General features: G+C 37.1%; 1 protein-coding gene across 1 annotated transcript; it reads left to right on the forward strand.

Moving 5' to 3' along the window:
* Nucleotides 1-5,857: 5,857 nt before the first annotated feature.
* Nucleotides 5,858-22,811, forward strand: SPATA22 (spermatogenesis associated 22). Its single transcript, XM_060082029.1, has 8 exons — nt 5,858-5,936; nt 7,666-7,794; nt 9,627-9,687; nt 9,827-9,922; nt 14,480-14,819; nt 17,510-17,639; nt 19,706-19,803; nt 22,620-22,811. The coding sequence occupies exons 1-8, from the start codon at nt 5,894-5,896 to the stop codon at nt 22,809-22,811; spliced, it is 1,089 nt and encodes a 362-aa protein (XP_059938012.1). The 5' UTR covers nt 5,858-5,893.
* The last annotated feature ends 495 nt before the right edge of the window (nt 22,812-23,306 follow it).

A 23,306-nucleotide genomic window follows, 5' to 3' on the forward strand; every position in this document is an offset into this window, starting at 1 on the left:
TAAGCAAAGTTTAGAAATTTAAATCTAAATGAGACTTTAACCAAAGTGCAAAGTTAACCACGCGAGAACTTGAGTGGAGTGTACTTTAATTTTCTGTTACAAGTTCTGAGCCCTGTTTATTATAAGAACACTCCCTTATTTAGCCCTGCCCTTTACCATATTTGGATTAAAATATGCAGAGATCAACTAGAGATACAGCTGTTTAACTTCTAACTCCCTCAAATGGTCGGTAGACCTAAATGCAATAATAAATTAACATCTCACACTAATGCAAAACTTCTGTTTTCTCTTCAGCTAGAATGTCATCTAATGGTGCTTTCATGACTATTTGTAGTAGTAAAAATAGATTACACTTTTCTTATCCTCAAAAATATAAAAAATAAAGAAAAGGTCTATAGTATGCCAGTTATTATTCAATATTTATGTTTCCACTTTAAACCATTTCTTTTCTGAAACGAGTTCAGGCCCTTTTTTATCATCTGAGGGCATTTGCATTTCATCTCCATAAACAGCCAATGGCAGATCTTCAGAGACCTCCTCTGGAACCACTATCCTTTCTTTCAGAATGCTTTTTCATGGTCAGAGATGCAAGAACCAAATCAATGATCACTGGGTCTTAAAAAGCTACTTTGAAACATGCTTTCATTTCTTTCTCATGAAGTTATTAGTAATTCTATGTCGACTTGCTTAGGGATCTTCCTCACTTTTTGCCCAAATACTAAAGGAAAAACAACTGTTAGTAATTTTCAAGACTTTGTAATGCCTGAAAATGTCTTGGGGCATGCTATATATACGAACCAGATTATATGAGTTTATATGGACACAGCCTAACTTACTGGCAACAGAGACTCTCCACTGGAATGTGTTACTCAAGGGGGGGTCTTATTAGGGGAAACTATCCAGAATACTGTACTAAGATGATTACATCCCTTTGCAGAAATGACTCTGAGCCAAATCCGATTTGATTTCATGCTCAATCATCCAGAAAGTCAAACATGTTCAAGTACTGAAAACACTATGTGCTAGTAATGGGAGATTGTTTGAAAGGAGTATGACAAGAGTAATTCATTACAACTGCAGAGTAGTTCAATTTATAATGTTTTTCTGCATATGTTATCTCAGTTTATTCACATATCCACTTTATGAGATAGTATGGGTTAGGTATTGACATCCCCATTGCAGAGGTAGAGAAAAAAGAGGTTAAGTAACTTGGTTAAATTTCCCGAGCTTCCAGGAGAAAACTAGGCCTGAGATCTAGGTTTGCTGAATCTAAGTCCAGTGTTTTTCACAGAACAAAAGGGTGTTCCCTGTTATTTTTGGCTTTCCCCAAAGTTCTAATTTTTCTCTTTCCGAATTCACATGAACAGTCACTACAATGTACTCAGGAAACAAACAAGCTTACAAACAAACACATGATGGAAATATAAAATGTGAATGCTTCAAAATATTTAATAAACCAATACTTGTGTTCTTCCTTTAAGAGATTATAATGCAGAGATAGAGAAAGCATAATAATAAAATCAAAACGTACACGTTAAAATTACTGTTCTAATTTCAGATAAAGCCCTGCAGCCTTTGATTTTTTGCCCACATCCGTGTATACTGAACACTTCATTGTAGAGATGCAGAAAACAAGCATAAATGTAAACAGATGACAGTCGTATTGTTTAGTTACTTTGGTTTTAAGAGCAGTAACTATGGTGAATTATTAACACTCGATTATGTTTCGTTTCTTTTCTGCCAATTTGTGGTTAGTTCTGTCCTTTGCCCTAGTCTCTCTGGAAATGCTGCTTCAGCTATGTACTTGCAACTGGCACAAATGACTTGCATTTCGAGGCTTGTTTTATGGAATTTTAACAGAACAGCACTCTGAAGCACATCTAACATTCATAAATAAAGTTTCCCTTACATGTCAAAATGAATAACTTTTTTAAGAGTTAATGAATTGTAGTAATTCTTTCCTATACTTACCCTGTTTATTGTGTACAGAGTTTGTCTTCTGCGGAAAGCTTTATTAGAAAAAAAGGAGAGCATTTCCTTAGAACTAGAGCAACAGAGGCTTTTCATACTCTTATACCAAGTTAACTTCCGAAAGATTTTTAACTCCCTGTTTCCCAAAGCACACTAAGTATTTGAGCCCTACAAAAAATACAAATTCTTATTAGTCTAGTTCTTTCTGAGAATTCAGAGAACTCACAGTATACAAAGTGAGACCCTTTCTAGTTGTCACTATCTCACAATTAGGTTGAATATTTAATGTTTTGAAGTACTTAAAAAAAATAAGCCTGACTTCCAGTACTATAAATGTTTTGTAGGGATGCTGGTGCCTGATTTATTAGTAAAATAATATACTTTAAAAAAAGGGAGAATAAATTTGTCATAGTCATGGCTGTCCAATTGATCAATGTCAGAAAATTTGTAGGAGACAAATTTAAGACAGAGTTGTTTCCAAAATAGTATGACTGGGGGATAGAGAGGGTCTTATCTCCACTACGACACATAAAGCGTCTCATACACAGTGTGGTTGTCCAGCAGTCATGTAATCAAACTACTCTTACTATTTTAATTTTTTATTCCTCTGTGGTCCTATAGCTGTCATCCATCCAGAATAACTTTCTAGGTGGAAATAAATAAATGATAATCAGAACAAGATAGTGATAGAACAGATAGGTTTATAAACTGCTAGCAAAGATTCCACTTCTGCAGTCCTTACAGATGTAGCTCAGGATGTTGCTCATAGTGGGTTTAAAGTCCTTTTGTTTCAATGAGAAATCTATTTTGTGGGGTAGATGGGTGTTAACATATGTGTATGTGTACATATGTATATATCAGGTCATAATCTGCTTCCTTGAAGTTTTTACTCATTTTTTTGAAAATCTCCTCTCTGGAACCATGAAGACAAGTTTTTTCAGACATATTATTGTGTGAAGTCTTCTCTTTTCCAAATTAAACGAAGACCTTATTCCTTCAGACTTATTCCTTAGTTTGGCATTCAAGATCTTTTTTTTTTTTTTTTTTTTTTTTGCGGTACACGGGCCTCTCACTGTTATGGCCTCTCCTGCTGCGGAGCACAGGCTCCGGATGCACAGGCTCAGCGGCCATGGCTCACAGGCCCAGCCGCTCCGCGGCATGTGGGATCTTCCCGGACCGGGGCACGAACCCGTGTCCCCTGCATCAGCAGGCGGACTCTCAACCACTGTGCCACCAGGGAAGCCCTCAAGATCTTTTATTATCTGGTCTCAAGCTACCTCTAATCCTATCTTCCAACATTTTTTATTTGACCTAATCTTCAAAGAAACTAGTGATAAGTCTCACGGTCTCATAGTCTTAGGACTTCACTAACAACATTCCCTTTATCTCTGGGTCCCTTTGCAACTCTTCCCTTCACCTACCCCAGTCTTCAAATGGTCAGAAGGTAGGGTAACAACAAAAAAATGGGCTTTGAACCCAGACAGAAGTAGAATTATTATTCCTGGCCTCCAGTAAGTACTCAATAAATGGCAGCTACTGTTATTAAATAAGGGCTAACATTTATTGAGCACTTACTGTGTGTCAGAACTGTTCATTTTCTCTTTTAGCATCTTCAGGGCAATTAAGTATTATTATTGCTATTTTACTGAGGAAGGAAATGTAGGTTTAGAGGGGGTAACGTGCCGGAGATCAAAGGGCCAGAGAGGGGCAGTCTAATGGCCGAGGGCCAGAGCCCAGGTCACTGCACCTTCCCTTTCCTCTCTGGGGTCCTAGGTCTCTAAGGTATGTACTCCTTCCCTTCCCTAGCTTGTGCAGCACTGGCCCTGCCTTCCTGACCACGCTTGGCCTTGCGGGACTGTATTCTAAACCCAGGCCTCAGCTCTCCCAGCCTCTTGGTGACTCCAATGCCCCGTCTGCTTGACCTCACTCAGACTCTCAGCCAGACAAAGACCCCTCTGACCTGGCTTTGAGGCCTGTGGCTTTTGAGTCATCCTATTCTAGGCACACTCTGGGGTGCCACCAGCATCTCACAAACTGACGTCTAGACCTAAGAAATGACTTCGGAGTGTGGGAACGGGGCTGGGCGACCAGCTCTGGCCTAACTTCCTGATGAAGCTGGGGCGAAGGTTGGCTGAGCAGGCCTGTCCCTCTCTGGGCAAAACTCCAAAGGGATAGAGCCATCCTTGTGCCATGCACCCAACAGTATGAGAACGCAAGGGGAGAAGCGTTCATGGTTCCGTACCAGGGAAAACGGGTGCGTGTCCTTCCCTGTTTGTCCACAAAAGGCACGACGCCACGTCGCCGACCCCCAGTGGTGGCCTCTGCGCCTGCGCCGACGCCGGCGGTGGCGCGCCGGTGGGGCCGCGCATGCGCAGAGCACGACTTCCGCGCTTTTTCGGCGCCGGGAAGGCGGCTGGTGGTTGCTGACTGGGCTGACAGGGTGACGGTTGACGGAGGCGAGGAACCTGAAGGTTAAAGTTGCGTGTCGTATGGCAGGAGGGCCAAGAAGGGAAAGAGTCTGTGTGGGCCCTAGTTACCAAATTGCCGCGATCCCTGGGTCAGGAGAGATCATTGGAAGAGAACATGAGTCCTGACTGGAGCTTGATGTTTTTTCCCCAAGAGGCGCCCAAGTAGGCCCGACGGCCTCCTTCTGAGGCAACGGTTTTGGGGGCGGGGTGTGTGCGTGTGTGCGCATTGAGCAAACTTTCTGCACATCGATGTCACCACCCGCCGTAATGTAATTAGGGTCCAGTGGGAAGCCGGAGTCGGGGGCACCTCAGGGTCCCTGCCCCCAGGGTCAGTGGTCCAGGGGAGGATGTGGTGCTTTTGTTTGCCTGAGTCTCTTGTCGTCCCCCTCTAAGCTCAGGGTGTGTGTTGTGTTGGTATTTCTGGGCTGAGAAAAGGTCACGTAACCTTGTTTTGGTTCCTAGAACGGCATCAAGAATATTTTCTAACGGGCATACTATATCCAGGTTCAAGACCAATCTGTGGAAACAAAGCAGGGGCAGCCCCTGACCTCATGTTTCCCAAGTTTTATTTCTAGAAACGATATTTGGAAATTAATATGTACCTCAGTATGATTTGCACTGTTACTCAGTGGTGTTCATGTCTGTTTGTCTCATGGGGCAGAGAACTTGGGAGCAGAAATGATCTTATTTAGGTTTGACTCTTACCTTTTCATGAAATAGGCAAGTATTTATTGAATTAAATTGGGATCAAAATATAAGAGGCTAAACATGGAAAAAACTACAACAGAAATTCTGTGGTAAAAGAAAAAACAAAAAAAATCTTATTTCACTTGTTTAAATTATAGAAACGGAGTGGAAACTTATCAGTACAATTATTCTGGATATTAAGTGAGGCCTTAGTCTTTGGCATTTTGTAATCCAGGGATCTCAAACTAATGGCCAAAGCAGATGATCTGCACAGTGTATTAAAAGTGAGACACAGAATACGTTCTCACATGGCTAGTTCAATTGTGTATGTTTCCTCCCTGGCCTTGTAAGTATGTTTGCCAATGTTGTGGTCCCTCTCCCTCTTTGTAGATCTGGTTCAGAATTATTCTCATTGTGGGTCCTTGATTCTGAAATAAATTATGTAGACTCTGTGAAAATCCACTTACGCTTAGGAAGCAAGATTATAGCCACACTAGTCTTATTTCAAACAGATTTGGAAAAATGGGTTATGCTGTAAATTCTTACTCAGAAAGCAAAAGTCTGGCAGAGAGTTTACATTATCAGGTTTGAAACCATAGGTTTAAACCATAATTTCAGTAATTACTAGGCTGAGAACTTGATTTTGTTGTTGATACAAGGTATAAATACAAGGTATAAATTTATTTCTTTGAAGGTTTAGTCGAACAACTTCATGTTGTAAAGTTGGAGCACTAAAGAAAAAATTATAGACTTTGATATTGAAGGAAATGAAGAGAAACATAAATGAAAATTCAACTCGAAATACAGCAGGTATTGACTTTTATTTTTAAAATTTCTATAGTTTGTATATACTATGTAAGCCTTGTATAGTATATAGATGCAACATTTTGGAAGGAACTTTTAAAAAGAATGAACATATAGTCTAGCCTCTTTACTTTTTAGGTCAGAGGAAGTAAAATAACTTACTCAAGACGAAACACTTAGTGGCTTAGGTGGAAGTAAAATCAGACTTTCCTGGATTTACTTTTGTATTCTTTCTACAAATCCCATGTGCTTGAGTTGTTTTGTGCTTTTTAAGCTGAAAATAAATTAATAATATTTTAATTTTTATTTGTGACTATTTAAAATATTTTCAGAAGTGCTTCTGTTTTCCTAATAGCTTCCCCTGCCATTTCTGCTTTCCCAATTTGTTAATATAAGGACAGAGGGCAAGAATGAAGAGAACCAAAGGAATGATGATAATGCACAATGAAGATAATAATAGCTATTATTTATGGGGGGTGTACTGTATTCTGGGCATTTAATTATATGTTAATTTATTTAACTCTGAGAGAGTTATTATTATCATCCCTGTTTTCTAGATGAGAAACAAAGGCACAAGGTTAAATAAGTAATTTATGAAGTGTAAGAGCCAGGATTTGAACCTAGACTCCATTCTTTTAATCACTATGTTATTCTGCCTCTCACTATATGCCATATTGGCACAATGAGTTTAAGGAAATAGCCGTAGTTTGTACTTTAAAATTGTAATTGAAACCTGCTTTGAAGTTGTAATTCAAATTCAGACAGTCTGATTCCAGAGCCCACATCGTTTTCCCAGCCATTCATCAGACAGTTACCAGAGTCTATATTCTCATGTAAGTTTAAGTGTTGATGGACCAACTAGAGTATGGTATAGTGGCAAGATATCTGAACTGAGAGTTAGGAAGTGTAGGCCCTATCTAGGTTTTTCACCGTGGCAATGTGTAAGCCTTTTGGACCTCTTTTTCCTCTGAGATCCCTTCTAGTTTTAGTGTTCTGACTTTTGACTTGACTTGAGATCCCAGGTCCCTCAACTGGAGGGTTTGGAGTAGTATTTATTCTCATTTGGATTTATTACTATCACTCTAAGGCATTCTCAAAATGATCCACAGAAAATATGCATTACAGACACCAGGAGTTCTTGTTGAAATTGCAGAGTTTTGGTTTCCAAAGCAAGTCGATTGAAATAAAATCTATGAGGGTGGGGTCTAGGAACTGGCATGTTAAGCATAACCACAGATAAATCTTAGTCAAACTAAAGTTTGAGAACCATGGCCTTAAAGGGTATGCTACCATAGTCAGAGAGTGGTTAGGGTTTTGGAAAGCAAAATGGGTCAAATTTTGGTTCTCCCTTACCTCTATTGTACTTGAAGTGTCCCCTCCAGTTGATATGGTGATAAGCAAGCACAGGAGGGAAGTAAGGAAAACAAAAAGTGGATTTGGAAAGGGTAGGGGGATGAGGGAGGAGATGGGAATTACTGCCAAACAAGAGGAATTAAGGCAGTGTCAACATAGAACAAGAAAGGAGTTTTTAGAGATAAAAATAAGGCTATTTGGGATCTTAAAAAGAGTGTAAAAAAAATTCCAAATCTATAGAAATATATCTGTAATAAATATAAAATTAATGTATAGAAGCAGACAAATTCAAATTGTGTATTATTATATACTAGTAATTAGTCTATAACTAGATCTGACTATTTGCCTATTATGTACTTATTTATCGGTACATTCAATTTAGGCTGTTTGCCCGTACCATTGTTCAATCAGAAAAAGAGGAATAGACAGCCATTAACATCCAATCCACTTAAAAATGATCCAGGTATCAGTACTGCTTCTGACAGTTATGATTTCCCTCCTCTACCAACAGGTAAGAAAATAAGGTGAAAATTTTCAGAAAATAAGAAATAGGATTATAGAAAATTACCATTTCTATTTTATTATAATGGAAATAGAAAGTTTATTTTTTCTTCTTTCCACTATCCAATTATAGAGATTACTTGGTTCTTTCTGAACATTCCAGTACAGCAGTTTGAGTTTCCTTGTCTACAAGGGTGTCTTAGCATTTAAATGGAGTATTTTAAATCTGGAGCCTTTGTTCTAATGAAGTAGTAACCTATATTGTAAAGTTTTTTTTTTCTTTTTCAAAACACGTATAGATATTGTGACAAACATTTGGTGATAAAGAATGGAGAAACTCAAGTTCCTTCAGGAATAAGGATAAGTGTGAATGGGAACACGGGAAAAATGGAAGAAAGTAGACCTTAGGAAGGGTAGAAGCCCAGGAATTTCCAGTGCTTGGTCCTAGTCTTTTTTCTCTTCTTACATAATTTTTGCCTGTTTTCATTTATTGGCTTTTCACTCTTTCATCCCATTGGCTTCCTTATAGCTTCGATTGGCGTGTGAACTAAATTGCTTTTCCTTGGTGTTAACATAACCTTTTAGTTCTAGTTCTCAGGGCCCATCATTGGCTGCCCTCTGTTTCTCTCGATTCAAATTCTAGAGACAGAGAGCCTCTGCTTCAGCTCATATTAAATGAGGTCACTGAAATCCTAATTTATCTTTATGGTTAGCCTCTCATATCTGAAACAATTAGCTGTGGTGGTTTGTGCTGAAAGGTCTTAATGTTTGCTTACTTTTTACTTCTCTCTGGAAGAAGGCATGGCCAGGCAGACAGTCTGAGATATACTTGGTACATGCTGGTTATATACATTTACATTTTGGGGGGACACACTTAAAAATCTTTAATAGGATTTTATGCAACTAGAATTTAAAAATCCTTGTGCAACCATAGACCTTAATCTACATTTACATCTATAGTTATTTTGTTTTCTTCCACATTTGAGGAATTGGAAGTATGAATTTCATATTATTCTTATTTTTATGGATAAAAAATTTTAAATTCACATGGATATGCATAAGTGGTCATCTTCTGCCATTTAAAAAGTTCTCTACTATTTAAAATATTTTTATAAGTAGCATGAATGATAGATGATCTTGAAAAATAACAGTTTGAGTTGTTCCATAGGGAGGTGTGCATCCTCCTGAAGTACTGAACTTTTCAAACTCTGACCAGGATTACTATCTGTCAGAGATATAATAAGATTCTTATATTGGGCAAGAGATAGGACTAGATAAGTGTTTTTCAAAATTTTTTTCTTGATCCATTAGTAGGTTAGGAAATAACCAACCCTTAAAAAAAATAAATAGAAGAGAATAAAATAGAAAAGAATAGAATAGAAAGTGTCAGTATGTCATATAGTAAGAATAAGAATTGATAGTAAAATTGTTATATTCTCTTTCAAACACACACATGTGCGCATACACATGCACACCATGCCTGTATATATTCCGGGTTTCGATGTATTTCTTGCTGTGGGTTGGGATTAAGAAACATTGATTACACTGAACTTATGTTACAAAATACAAGGTGCTGTACTAGGATTGACTGTGGAAGAGATACAGATTAAACTATTACCTTGCTTAGAATACAATGGGAAAGACAGACATCTAAAAAATTAATAAGGCAGCCTATGACAAATTCCACAACAAAGTACTGTTGAAGAACATGTCCATATATTCAAGTCCTTTTCTCCTTCAAACTTTCAACTGCCTCCCCCCACATATTAAATAAATATGAAAGAATTATTTCAAAAAATGCTCCCTATCTTACTCTTACCTATATTACTTGTATCTTTTGAGATTGGGCCTGGGAAGCTATGAATCCAGAGGTGCCTCCTTTAATGAAAACAGTGAACACAGGGTATGTGGAAAAATATATACCAATAAATGTATGTGTCTGTTACAGACTGATGTTATTCTTCTATATATATTTTATATTTTTATATTTCTCAATCGGGGAACAAATTATTAATAGTTAATAAGACATATTTCCTTGAAAGGCAAATACCACATTCAGTTTCTCATCCCCTGAGGAGTCAAGATTCTGTGCCTAAATCTATTCAATTAAATGCTGAAAGAAGCAAGAGTGGTTGGAGGTGAGTCTACTTAAGATTTTTCTTATTCTATTCATTCTTCTCCTTCCCATCTCCTCCTTTACTCCCTTCCCTCCTCCTCTATCTATTCTTCCTTTCTTAAACAGAATTATATTTAGGAAATTTATATACTTAATAACTAACTATAGTGATATTAGCTGTGTTTTATAAAAGAAGAGAACATGCCATATATAACTTTAAAAATAGGTAAATTTGGCAGTGATTATATTTCCAAAGAATACTTCATGTTATAATGAAATTTCTGTAAAGATTTATCACCATGAATTTATAATTTTGCTGTGGATTATTAATGATCTAATTGACAATAGGTAAAGAGTCAAGAATAACTATCTAAATGTCAGATATATATACTACCAACTGTAAAATAGCTAGTAGGAAGCAGCCACATAGCACATGGAGATCAGCTCGGTGCTTTGTGACCACATAGAGGGGTGGGATAGGGAGGGTGGGAGGGAGATACAAGAGGGAGGAGAGGGGCCTCCCTGGTGGCGCAGTGGTTAAGAGTCCGCCTGCCGATGCAGGGGATACGGGTTCGTGCCCCGGTCTGGGAGGATCCCATATGCCGCGGAGCGGCTGGGCCCGTGAGCCATGGCCGCTGGGCCTGCGCATCCGGAGCCTGTGCTCCGCAACGGGAGAGGCCACAACAGTGAGAGGCCCGCATACCGCAAAAAGAAAAAAAAAAAAAAAAAAAAAAAAAAAGAGGGAGGAGATATGGGGATATATGTATATGTATAGCTGATTCACTTTGTTATAAAGCAGAAACTAACACACCATTGTAAAGCAATTATACTCCAATAAAGACGTTAAAAAAAATAAATGAAAGGGCCTCCCTGGTGGCGCAAGTGGTTGAGAGTCCGCCTGCCGATGCAGGGGATACGGGTTCGTGCCCCGGTCTGGGAGGATCCCATATGCCGCGGAGCGGCTGGGCCCGTGAGCCATGGCCGCTGAGCCTGCGCGTCCGGAGCCTGTGCTCCGCAACGGGGGAGGCCACAACAGTGAGAGGCCCGCATACAGCAAAAAAAAAAAAAAAAAAAAAAAAAATGAAAAAAAAATGTCGGATATATTTAGGAATTGAGAACCAAATAGAATGCTCAGCCTTACCCCAGTAAGATAATCAGCTCCAAGGTAAATAGGATGGAATAAGAAAGAAAGACAGAGAATGAAATCATAAGCATATGGTAAGATGGTGAGGGTAGGGCTTCCCTGGTGGCACAGTGGTTAAGAGTCTGCCTGTCAATGCAGGAGATGTGGGTTCGAGCCCTGGTCCGGGAGGACCCCACATGCCACGGAGCAACTAAGCCCGTGCGCCACAAATACTGAGCCTGCGCTCAGGAGCCCGTGAGCCACAACTACTGAAGCCCTCGCGCCCAGAGCCTGTGCTCCGCAACAAGAGAAGCCACAACAATGAGAGGCCCGCACACCACAACGAAGAGTAGCCCCTGCTCACCACAACTAGAGAAAGCCCGCGCACAGCAATTGAAGACCCAACACAGCCAAAAATAAATAAATTTATTAAAAAAAAAAAATGGTGAGGGTACTTCTGGGTCATTGCCAGAAATATCTAAGTTTAATGTCTAAACAATTCCAAAAAAATGAATAGATAAAGGACATGGATTATTTTTTTAGGTTGGACTTTAGTATTCTGGGGTAAGTGGCAAACTACTGAAAGAAATAATTTTGGAAACAAAGTATTGGAAAACAACACCAACCCCAGATCATATATCAGTCATTGGTTAGTGCTTTGTTATGTTATTTTAATGATCCTTACAACAACCCTGTGAAGTTAACATCACCTTCACTTTTAGTAGATGAAGATACCATATTTTTGAAAAGGGGAAACTTTTAATAAAGTGGTTAATACAACAAAACAGTATTTTTATTTTTAAAATTTTAGTATTGTTTTTATTACTCATGCTAGTTTCCTCAGGACCAGTCAGTTCTTTCTTCAGTACCACTGCTTCAAACTAGGCCTATTCAGTGGTTTGAGATGGTCCTCGGAGGCATAGTTCCAGCTGCAAGTGCTAGGAGAAAATGCATTCTGATAGACATTAGAGAATTAGGTAATGGATTGTAATCTGGATAGGCAGCCAGTATTGGATATTCCAATTTGAAATAATAAATGATCTGTCAGACAGTTGGAATATAACAACAGAGAATCCAGGAGCAGAAGACGTTTGAAAACCCAAGTAGGCAGTTGGTAATCTGTTGAAGATCTTTTAACTGGTTCTATGCTTAGGTTTAGAATCTAGGCTAACATTGCCAGATATAGCAAATAAAAATATAGGATGCCCAGTAAAATTTGAATTTTAGGTAATGGACAAATAATTTTTTAGTATATGTCACATGTAATATTTGGGACATAATTATACTAAAATTTTATTCGTTATTTATTTGAAATTCAAATTTAACTGGGCATCCTGTATTTTACCTGATAACCCTTGTCTAGAATCTCTTGAAACATGGAATTTGCAAGAGCAATGTACTCCTATTCTTATAGGTATTAAGCTGTTAGACAAGTTGTCAAGATAGGTTTAATTTACCAGAATTAGTATACTAGACAATAAGCAAGGTGAACTGAGGTTAACATCTTCAAGCTTTTATACTAAAACTCCTACAATTTGTCTTAAATAATTGGTCTTAGAGAAATTGGGATTGCACTTGATGGTTAAGAAATCTCAGTTGAGGAGAGGTGAAGACTTTAGAAACTGGAAATTGGGCACAACCTGGCAAATAGGTTTAGATAGGTCAATAAATTGGTTTTATAAATTTATTTATTTTATTTATTTATTTTTGGCTGCATTGGGTCTTCGTTGCTGTGCGTGGGCTTTGTCTAGTTGCGGGGAGCGGGGGCTATTCTTGGTTGCGGTGTGCGGGCTTTTCATTGCGGTGGCTTCTCTTGTTGCGGAGCACGGGCTCTAGGCACGCGGACTTCAGTAGTTGTGGTGCGTGGACTCAGTAGTGGTGGCGCATGGGCTTAGTTGCTCCACGGTGTGTGGGATCTTCCCAGACCAGGGCTTGAATCTGTGTCCCCTGCATTGGCAGGCAGATTCTTAACCACTGCACCACCAGGAAAGCTCAATAAATTGTTTTTAAGGGAAGATAAAGTATTCTTTTTTTTCTATAATAGGCTACTGTTCTTATTATAAAAATAATATAATCATTCTAGAAAAAAAAGCAAATGGAAGAAAGTTATTCATAGTCACACTGATCCAGAGATAGCCATTAATCAATTAACTAATTTTTAAACAGAAATATCAAGGCATTTCCCCAGGCTAGGAGCACCTCCTGAACAAAAACATTGGAGAAAGTTGCAGATGCGTTGTTACCAATAAGGAGCTGTAAAGCTAAAAGAAACTTTCCTAAACTATGAAAATAAAAGTAGTTTCCACAGCCATGAGGAAGGAGAAAATTATGTTTCTATTCTCTCTGTTGAATATAAAATTGTTGTCATATGAAGAGATTATTAATGTAGGAAAAAATTTTATAGAGGTGTATTAGGCGATTACTTAATGATAATAAGTTTTTCCTGGATATTGTGATGTTTGTGGTATTTATCAACTTAAAATAATTTTAAATTATTTGTGGTGATTTCTTTTCTCATTATTTTCATACTGAATTTTGTACCTAATTTACTTACGAAAGCTCCCTAAATTATACAAGCTTCAGGTCCCATATAATCTGGTCTAGGGAACCTAGACTTTTTCTTGGATTATTTTCCCTAACAAGGTATGGGTTGCATTGTTTGCCCTCTTGTGGTACTTGTGGTATTTTTAGTAAAATTTTTCAGGAATAAGCATTTGTGACTGAGAGTAGTTTTTCCCTGTGGAACTCTTAACTAGCCTGCTCAGAAATTATACTTTTGATTTTGGCCTCATTAACATCATGTTCTGATGAACTGGTATGGCTCACTTAGGTTAATGTAGCTAGTAAAATGCTGAAACATATTCATAAGTAGGGTTTTTAAGCTACACAGTAAAAGTACAAAACTTCTAATCAAACAGCTATCTACCCTGTCTATATCTATTTTCCTTGTGATTTAAAATCACTGACGAGTAATAGTTTAACTTTTGAAAATTTTACTTTGTAGAAAATTAAAAAATAAATGTATAAAAAGGAAGCAGGGAGTTCCCTGGTGGGCCGGTGATTAGGACTGGGTGCTTTCACTGCCGTGTCCCCTGAGGGTTCATAACCACTGTCACATGAACGCTTGTATAATTTAGAAATATGCTCTATGGCACTGGACTTTGAGTTGGGAGACTGGGATTCTCTGGGTTTTGGATTGTCAGTAACTTTCTATATATGACTTTGGGCAAGTTACTTCCTCCTCAAGACTCAGTTTCCTCACCAAGAGAGGTATAATATATTGTAGGGTTGTTGTGATGATGTATTTGGAATTTCTAACTGGTCAGTAATTACAGAGTAGTTTATAAACCACAAATTACCATGTAAATGCAAATTTTCATTAATAATTTTCTTTCACTTAAGAAAAAGTATATAGAAACAAAATTAATACTAATTTAAAAAACAAAACTATTTCAGCTACAGAGATGGCAACAAAAATACTTTAAAAACTTGGAATAGAAATGATTTTAAGCCTCAGTGCAAAAGAACAAATCTAATGACAAATAATGGAATAAATTCATGTCCAGTGAATTTGGGAGCTCAACAATGGAAACAATTAAGAGTATCTGAATCTACTAACTTATCTCACCAAAGAGAAAGTGAAGTACTCACACAAACACATTGGTCAAAAATATCTGGCTCCACAATGAGAAGTCTAGACAAAAACAGTGCATCACAGGCATTTAAGCCGAATTTTCAACAAAATCAATTTAAGAAAAAAATGTCGGATGGTTTTCCAGAAGAAAACACCCTCAAGGTAAACTTTTAAATATTATTTGCATTTTTGTATTTACATTTAAAAATGAGATAAGTATTTAGAAAATTACAGAAATAAGAGCATTTGAAATCACTCCCCTGGTATACATTACTTGATTAGCACAAATACTTAGTTATATTGGAGTAGATATGTTAGTGTCCAAAATATTTTCTTAGAGGTTGTGAATGGCTGCTTCTTTCCAGAGTTGCTTTAGAATTTCCTACCAGGTTCTGAATTTCACTGTTTGCTAATTATTGAGATGATGATAGTTTATCCATTGCTTGTAGAAATTCTTCAAGTTCTTCATATGTCACTCTTTTTTTTTTAAATAGGGGTCAGCAAACTTTTTCTGTAAAGGGTTAGATAGTAAATATTTTTGGCTTTATGGGCCGTATTGTCTCTCTTGCAAGTACTCAGCTATACCACTCAACTCTGCTGTTGTACCTTAAAAGCAGCCATAGATAATTCATAAATTAATTGGTGTGGCTGAGTTACAATGAAAATTTACCCAAAAAACACAGCAGATTAGATTTGGCCTGCAGGCCGTAGTTTGCTGACTTCTGCTCTATAATCTGGTCTTATTTACTTTTACAGCTTCGTATTCCGTATTTCACTAATTCTTCAATGCTCCAGCCATTTCAGACTCTTCACAATTCTCTAAACGCACTCTAATATGACTCTGCTTTGGTTTGGTTTATATTTTTCCCCATACCTGTGCCTCAGCCTTATTTCCTCTCTCCACCTCTCATTCTAGTCATTCTTTGTAAATGTCTTTCATATATGTGCTGGCTGTTTGCTATCTTCCCTTGCTCGCCACCTGGTCTAATAGATTTTTTATCCTCTGCCCTTGTCTGTGTTCTGGAAGGCTGAATGGTCCTACATAGTGCATCATTCTGGGATCCATTAGCTGGCTTCTGTTAGGAGTCAGCCAGTGGGAGTGGAAGTCCCAGGCAGGACATCAAAGGGTAGAGAGAGAGGTTGGGTTTTCCTATTCCCCCCCCTGCTTAAATGTTGTGTCTCAGGTGGTAGCTGTGTCCCTGCATGACGTAGCCCCTCCGTAAGTCCATATTTCACAGGCTTGGTAATTTTATTTGCTCCTCTTGTCCTTTCAGCCTAAGAGTGGTAGAAGTTTCTTACTGTTGTTAGTCTTTGAATGCTTAAGTACCCTATGTTTATTCTGCCCATACACCTGTAAGCAGTTTTTTCAATAAGCCATCTGGGGTAAATTTTTTTTTCTGGAAATCTGACTAATACAGCATGTTCCACAGTGGTTCTCAACCTTGTTTCCTTGTACACAAGAATGATATGATAGTCACCTTAGTAACACTGGCTCATTATGGCAGTAATCCTCAGCAGGAAGCATTCATATCTTCGTTAGGAATGGGAAGAGGAGGGAAGGTAATTGTAGTTGGAAAAAAATGTTCCATCAAGTGTTCTTGGATATGCCACCGCCCTCATGAAGGAAGGTGCCCCCTCCCCCAAAATTAGTATCTTAGCACACTGTATTCTTAGTTGATCTTTTAAAATTTTAGTTAATTAGTTCAACTTCTATTTTTGTATGACCTTATGTCATCAGGCTTTCTTTTCCTCCCTCCCTCCCTGCCTTCCTTCCTCTTTCTTGCTTGTAGGCCTGCCTACTTTCTTGGCCTGAGGCATGCCAGTACTGGTCCAACAGGCTGGTGGGCAAGGCCAGGTCCTGGTCCTCTGTGATTGCAATTAACCTCCCATTTGTGGGTTGCCCACCCTGGGGGTATGGGTCTTGACTATACCTTGTATCTTCCCTCCTACTAGTCTTGTTGTGGTTCTTTCTTTATATCTTTAGTTGTAGAATTTCTTATCTGCTAGTCTTCTGGTTTTTCTCATCAATAATTGCTCTGTAAATAGTTGTAATTTCGGTGTGCCCATGGGAGGAGGTGGGCTCAGGGTCTTCCTACTCTGCCATCTTGGCCATTCCACCCTTTTAGTTGGTCTTTAAAAATGTGAAACACATTCCCATCTCAAGGCCTTTACACTTGCTGTTCACTCAGTCCTCACTCAACAACCTATTTAAAATAATAATCCCTGTCTCTTTTTATCCTTTTATCCTGTTTTTTTTAATGCATAGGATATAGCAATTCCTGACATTCTATATTTATTTATTTTCTGAATCCCCTATTAGACTGTACAGTCTCTGAAGGCAGATAGATTGTCTGTTTTGTTCAGTACTGTTTCCTCACTAGCTATGTTTGGCACATAGTAGGTGCCAATAAATACTTTTGGAATGAATGAATGTGTCTGGGTTCCCTCTTAGAGTGTGAGCACATTAGGGGAAGGAATTGTGTTTTACTCACCTGTGTTTATCACAGGATTGGCACATGATGCTTTAAAAATATTCAAAGAATCGACGAATGAGTAAATAAATGCCCATATAAAACAGATAAAAAGAAAAATAATAATCCTCTTCTTGATTAATTTTCTCCAAGTGCATTCTAGTTTCTCCTCCTTTATAAAGTACTAATGATGCCTTTAATTTAGGGGAGTAACTGTACTAAAATTGTCAATAGTTCCTTTTATATATTTTACATAGTCTTTTAACATATTTTCCACATTTGCCTATTATAAGGACCTAGAATCTTTACATAGAAAAGTGAATGAGTATGATGAAAAAAATGACAGGTTTTTCTAATGCTATGTTTTCATTTTTTCAAAAGGAAGCATCATTTTATCAGTTAAAGCTTAAGGAGAAAGAGAATTCTTTAAGAATTATATCTGCAGTTATTGAAAGCATGAAGTACTGGTGTGAACGTGCACAGAAAACTGTACTTCTTTTTGAAATATTAGGTAGGTATACTACTTCAAAAATACTTCAGTAATACCATTTGGACAATAATTTTGAATGTTAATAGGAATACCTAGGGGATCTTAAAGAAAAATAAAATTTTATAAAAGGAGATTATGGTTTATTAGGATTTTCTTCAGTTCCTATATCTGTCATAGATTTGTGTGACATAAGATGTATTTGATTATTCATGGTAGAAGAATTCTAATTCATAATGTCAAAAATGGAAAGATTCTTAAAAGTAATCTAACCCAACCCTTGAGGTAGGTGAGGAAGTGGGGCAAATAATTAAAATAGACTTGACTAAAAATCATAATGCTAGTTAGCAGCAGAAATGGATCTAGACCCCAAGTCTTCTTATTCTCAATAGAGTGTTCTTTCTACTATATTACACTAAATCCAGTAGTAATTTTGTGTATAAGTTAAATTATAAATCAAATATTCTGAAAGAACATTTGTGAAGAATCCTTTACTGATACGAGTAAACACCCTACAATTAGCCTGTTTTCTAAATTAATATTTAAAAGGGAGGAGAGTTTTGTAAAATGTTTCTGGAATTTAATTTTACTTAGACTGAAGAGATAAACAAGAAGTAGAGATTCAAAACATATTTCTTTCCATAGGTTAAATAAAATATTTAATTTAAATTATGAAATTTTTTTACAACTTTATTGGAGTATAATTGCTTTACAATGGTATGTTAGTTTCTGCTTTATAACAAAGTGAATCAGTTATACATATACATCTGTTCCCATATCCCTTCCCTCTTGCGTCTCCCTTCCTCCCACCCTCCCTATCCCACCCCTCCAGGCGGTCACAAATATTCTAAACATACAGAAAAATACAGAGAATAAATATCCACCTACCTATGTTATAGGTATCTTTGAAAACCGCTATCCATTTTTCTTCTTCTCTAGAGATAATCACTATGGTATCTTTCCTTTCCATGCTTTTATAATTTTACTCTATACATCTGATTTCATAAATTTATATATATTTATTTACTGTTTTATGTGTTTTAAAATGTAGAGTTTACATTTTCATCCAGCATTATGTTTTTGAGATTTAGCCATCTTTCTATCCTGTTAGTGTTGGCTTCATCCTGAGGCTCCAATTATGGTCTCTCCAGCAGCTTCTGACTCTGCCCTTATGACATTAAGAAGATTATCAAAATTCTCTATACCACACATTCTTCCTTATACCACAGTCACATTCTTTGATAGTTTCTTCTGGTTGCTCTTTCCCAGAAACTAGCAAATGACCCCTTGCATATCATTTCTGACTGGGCAACAAGCCCATTGCTGCAACCCTGAGCTCTGTAGCTGAGGAAGGGGGTACATTGACTGGCTTACATCAGTCTCAGGTTACTCCTGGGTCTAGGGGTGGGGACAAATCCCATCCAAATCATATGGCTAAGAATGGCATAGGAGAGATTTCCTAAAGGAAAATCTGGGTATTATTAGGGGAAATGGAGGCTGACCTCAAAATAACAAATGTTCACTATCAGTACCTAATAGATGGTTATTAAAGGAATGAATAATGGTCTCATTTGATAGTAATTTCTTGAGATAAACATGAATTATCATTTGAATTTTATAGATGAAACAGATTTGAAAGAGGTTAAACAGTGAGTTAGTAAGTTGAAGAACTGAGACTCAATTGCATGACTTCTGATTCTAATTCAATGCTTTTTTTTTCATTAAACCATGATGTTTATTTGTTATATTTGTGTATTTTGTATACTATAATGTAGTAGACTGGTCTGAGGATTTAACCACTCCATCAAACACATTCAAAGAAAACAGCTTCAGATGGCCAGCTATTGTCAGTTGTATAAACTTTGTCATATAACCTGATCCTAGGTTGGAGAGGGCCAGAAATTTTGCTTTCCTTAGAATAAAACAGTTTCAGGAATATCTTTCCCTCAAGATGTTTTCTTATTAATGTATAAACAAAACTATGAGAGGTTGGTGTGGGAATAGCTATTTAAATATCAACTTCTCTTTGTTAAACTTTATTTGCCTTTTACCAACACTGATTTTTCCCCCTCTATTTCAATGTTGCTTAGCTGTTCTCGATTCAGCTGTTACACCTGGCCCATATTGTTCAAAGACTTTTCTTCTGAGAGATGGGAAAAATACTCTGCCTTGTGTATTTTATGAAATAGTGAGTATCTGTTTAAGTATTCTTTGCAAAGCCTATGCCAACAAAAACATACAAATGCAAGCTATAATTCAACTGTAGTAGAAATTCTGTTAATGATTTAGTGGTACTTTCAACATTTTGTTTGGTTTTAATTATGATATTAAAATTATTTATTTGTTCAACTAAAATGGAGGGCTACTATGTGCCAGGCACTGTGCTAGATGCAGGGGATACAAAGTGGAATAAAAGTGGTAAATGGCTCTTTCTCTCAAAGAGTTTATAATCTCAGAAAGACAGAAACATAAATGTTACACTGTGGTATGATAAATGGTATGACAAGCAGTGTGTGCAGGGTGCTATAGAAGTAGATAGGGAGGATGGGTCAGATCAGGGAAAGATTTTTGAAGAATGTAGTCTTGTCTTAGATATTTAAGGTCTAATGAACTAAGCCAAAGTGTTGGGAGGTGGGGGAAGAGGTTGGAGGAACACATTCTAAGGTGATGGAGCAGCACATGTAAAGACGTGAAGCTCAGATAGAGCCTGGATTGTTCAGGAAACTGCAAGTAGTTTACAATTACCGGAGTGTAGAGTTAGTAAGTGATGGGGGTAAGGGTAGTGGTTATGAACTAGGGGGAATGCAGAGAGAGTGGGCTGGGACGTAGGGAAGAGCTTGGTAACAAAGGAGGCTGGAAACCTTATAAGACTTACATACTTTGTAAAAGAGTTTGGCATTAATTCTGAAATTGGGCTTAATTCTGAAATCACACTTGGATTCCAATTTATACTCCACCATTTATTAGCTGTATGACCTTGAGTGAGCTCCTTAAGCTCCTTGAGCATCAGTTTTTTAATCTGTAAATTGGGGAGACTAATTCCTACTTTGAAAGGTTGTTTTGCAGATTAGATAATAAAATATATGAATGTATAGCATCTGACACATGGCAGATGATCAAGAAATAGTAGCTGTCGTGTTATTAATTTTTATAATATCTTGAAAGCTTATTATTTTTCTCTAGTCTGATAAGTTTTTTAAAAACTTTTATTAAAATATAACATATACAGAAAAATGCACAAATCATAACTGTACAATTCCATGAAGGTATCACAAAGTGAACATTACCAAGGTTAAGAAATAGAACATTGCTATCACCCTAGCATCCTTGTGCCTCTTCCCATTCACTCCCTCTTGTTTTCTGCCTACAAGTAACCACTACTGTGACTTTTAATATCATAAATTAATTCTGCCTGTTTTTGAACTTTATATAAATAGTATCATGTGGTACATCTTATGTCTGGTTTCTTTCATTCAACACAATGTAAGATACATCTGTGTTGTTGCATGTAGCTAAAGTTCATTTATATTTCTATGTACAATATTCTTTTGTATGAATATATCACAATTTAGTTTTCTATTCTACTATTGGTGGGCATCTTGGTTGTTTCCTGGTTTTTTTTTTATTATGAATAATACTCTATGAACATTCTTATATATGACTCTTGTTGTGCACATGCATGCCTTTCTGTTGGGTATATACCTAGAAGTAAAATTGCTGAATTGTAGTGCATTTGTATGTTCTAATACAGTAGTTATTGCCAAAGAATTTTCCAAAGGGTTGTAACAGTTTACCTACTCACAATCAGCATAGGAGCGTTGTAGTTTCTCTGCATTCTTATCAACATTGAGTAGTCATTGTTTTTTATTTTAGCCATTCTAGTGGGTATGTTTTGTGCTATCTCATTTCTCTCCAATTCCCTGGTGACTAATGAGGTTCAGCACTTTGAGGTTTACTGGCCATTTAGATGTCTTCTTTTGAAAAATCTGTTCAGGCCTCTTGTAATTTTTTTCTGTTGAATTATTTTTTTCCTTATTGATTTATAGGAGTTTTTGAAAAAACTATTCTGAGTACAAGTTCTTTGTCTATTATGTACATTGCAAATATCTTCTCATACTCTGTGGTTTGCTCTTTCAGTCTTAGTAGTGGCTTTTGAGGAAAAGAAAATCTTCACTTTAATATGGTCCTTTAGCAATTATCAACATTTTCCTTTATAGTTAGTGCTTTTTATGACTGTTTAGCGAAAGAAATCTCAGAATAATTTTATTCATGACTGAGAGGATTTGGAGCTGGCTGGTCTTTTTCTGGCTTACTAGTCCCATTAGGGCACAACCCTTTTGAGTCTCCCAACCCTAAGCCTGGGGTGGGGGCGGGGTGGTTACCAGAATCTCTTTTCTTTGGGGGACCCTGGAGTCCATTTTTTCTCCTAGCCCTATGAGCTGTCAACAGCTCTGCTAAGTCTCTTAGACTCTCAAATTGCCTTGACTGTAATTAGCAGATACCTCAGGGGGTAAAGCATCCCCAAATATCAGGCCCCATCCTGGACTCCTGTCCTCTCCCAGATGGGGTCTCTGTAACTCCTCACTGCCTTTTATCTCTCTGGTGTCTATGAGGATATTTTAAAATAAATATTCTATCCAGGTGTTCTAGTTGTTTTTAGTGGGAAAGTTGGTCTGAACTACCTAGTCTGTTATCTACTGAAAGTGGAACTCTGGAAGTCTAATAGAGGTGAATATTCATGTGCCATTATATTGGGAATTATTCAGTCTTTTAAGAAGCAGCTCACTAGCTTGTAAGAAGCCCTACCCAAGTGAAGGTCTTCTGTGTCAGGGCACCCATTTACGACTAGCTATTATGGTCTTGTCACAGTGGGGCCCTAAATGAGGTAAGGGAATTATAGCATTTTGGAGTGATTCATATTTAGTTGATCATATTATTAGTTTAAAAAATTGAAATTCAAATGAAGTAATAAATAACTTTATTGATATTTTTTTTTAAAAACAGGATCGTGAACTTCCAAGACTGATTAGAGGCCGAGTTCATAGGTGTGTTGGAAACTATGACCAGAAAAAGAATATTTTTAAATGTGTTTCTGTTAGACCAGCATCTGTTTCTGAACAAAAAACTTTCCAAGCATTTGTTAAAATTGTAGATGCTGAAATGAGATATTATACTAATGTAATGAATGAAATTTAAGTAGTGATGAAGTTTAAATACTATAAATTAAGCATTTTCCTGTTCTTGTTTAAATTACCACCTCCATGGTTTTATGGCTACTGTTCTTCTTTATTTCACTTGTTGAATTAAAATATTTAAATCCTTTAAATGCAGAAAGAATTTTTGAAAAATAATTTTACTGTTATTATAAAAATGGTGCATTTGCTAAAATTAAAAAACCATTTCAGATAGTTATTATAAAAATGGTGCATTTGCTAAAATTAAAAAACCACTTCAGATAAAAATGCTCAATATAATAAGAATAGGCACATACTTATTTAACATGGGATAATAGTACATTTGAGTCAGCCTAAAAGCCAACATCAAGCTTAATGGGGAAATATAGAGACATTCACACTAAAGTCAGGAACAAGGTCAGGGTGCCCTATACTGGAGCTCCTAGTCCATGCAGTTCATTTAATTACTTCAGATATTTAGTGGGCATATACTCTGTGCCAAGCACTATTTCATGTG

The sequence above is a fragment of the Mesoplodon densirostris genome, chromosome 18 (assembly GCF_025265405.1).
Source record: "Mesoplodon densirostris isolate mMesDen1 chromosome 18, mMesDen1 primary haplotype, whole genome shotgun sequence".
In the NCBI taxonomy this organism is placed as follows: Eukaryota; Metazoa; Chordata; class Mammalia; order Artiodactyla; family Ziphiidae; genus Mesoplodon; species Mesoplodon densirostris.

Excerpts from the sequence above, each read along its gene's own strand:
- SPATA22 (XM_060082029.1), top strand. The coding sequence starts at position 5,894 with ATGAAGAGAAACATAAATGAAAATTCAACTCGAAATACAGCAG. Across the intron at positions 5,937-7,665 it reads TTCAACTCGAAATACAGCAG|GCTGTTTGCCCGTACCATTG; the intron begins GTATTGACTTTT and ends CATTCAATTTAG. Across the intron at positions 7,795-9,626 it reads TTTCCCTCCTCTACCAACAG|ATTGGGCCTGGGAAGCTATG; the intron begins GTAAGAAAATAA and ends GTATCTTTTGAG.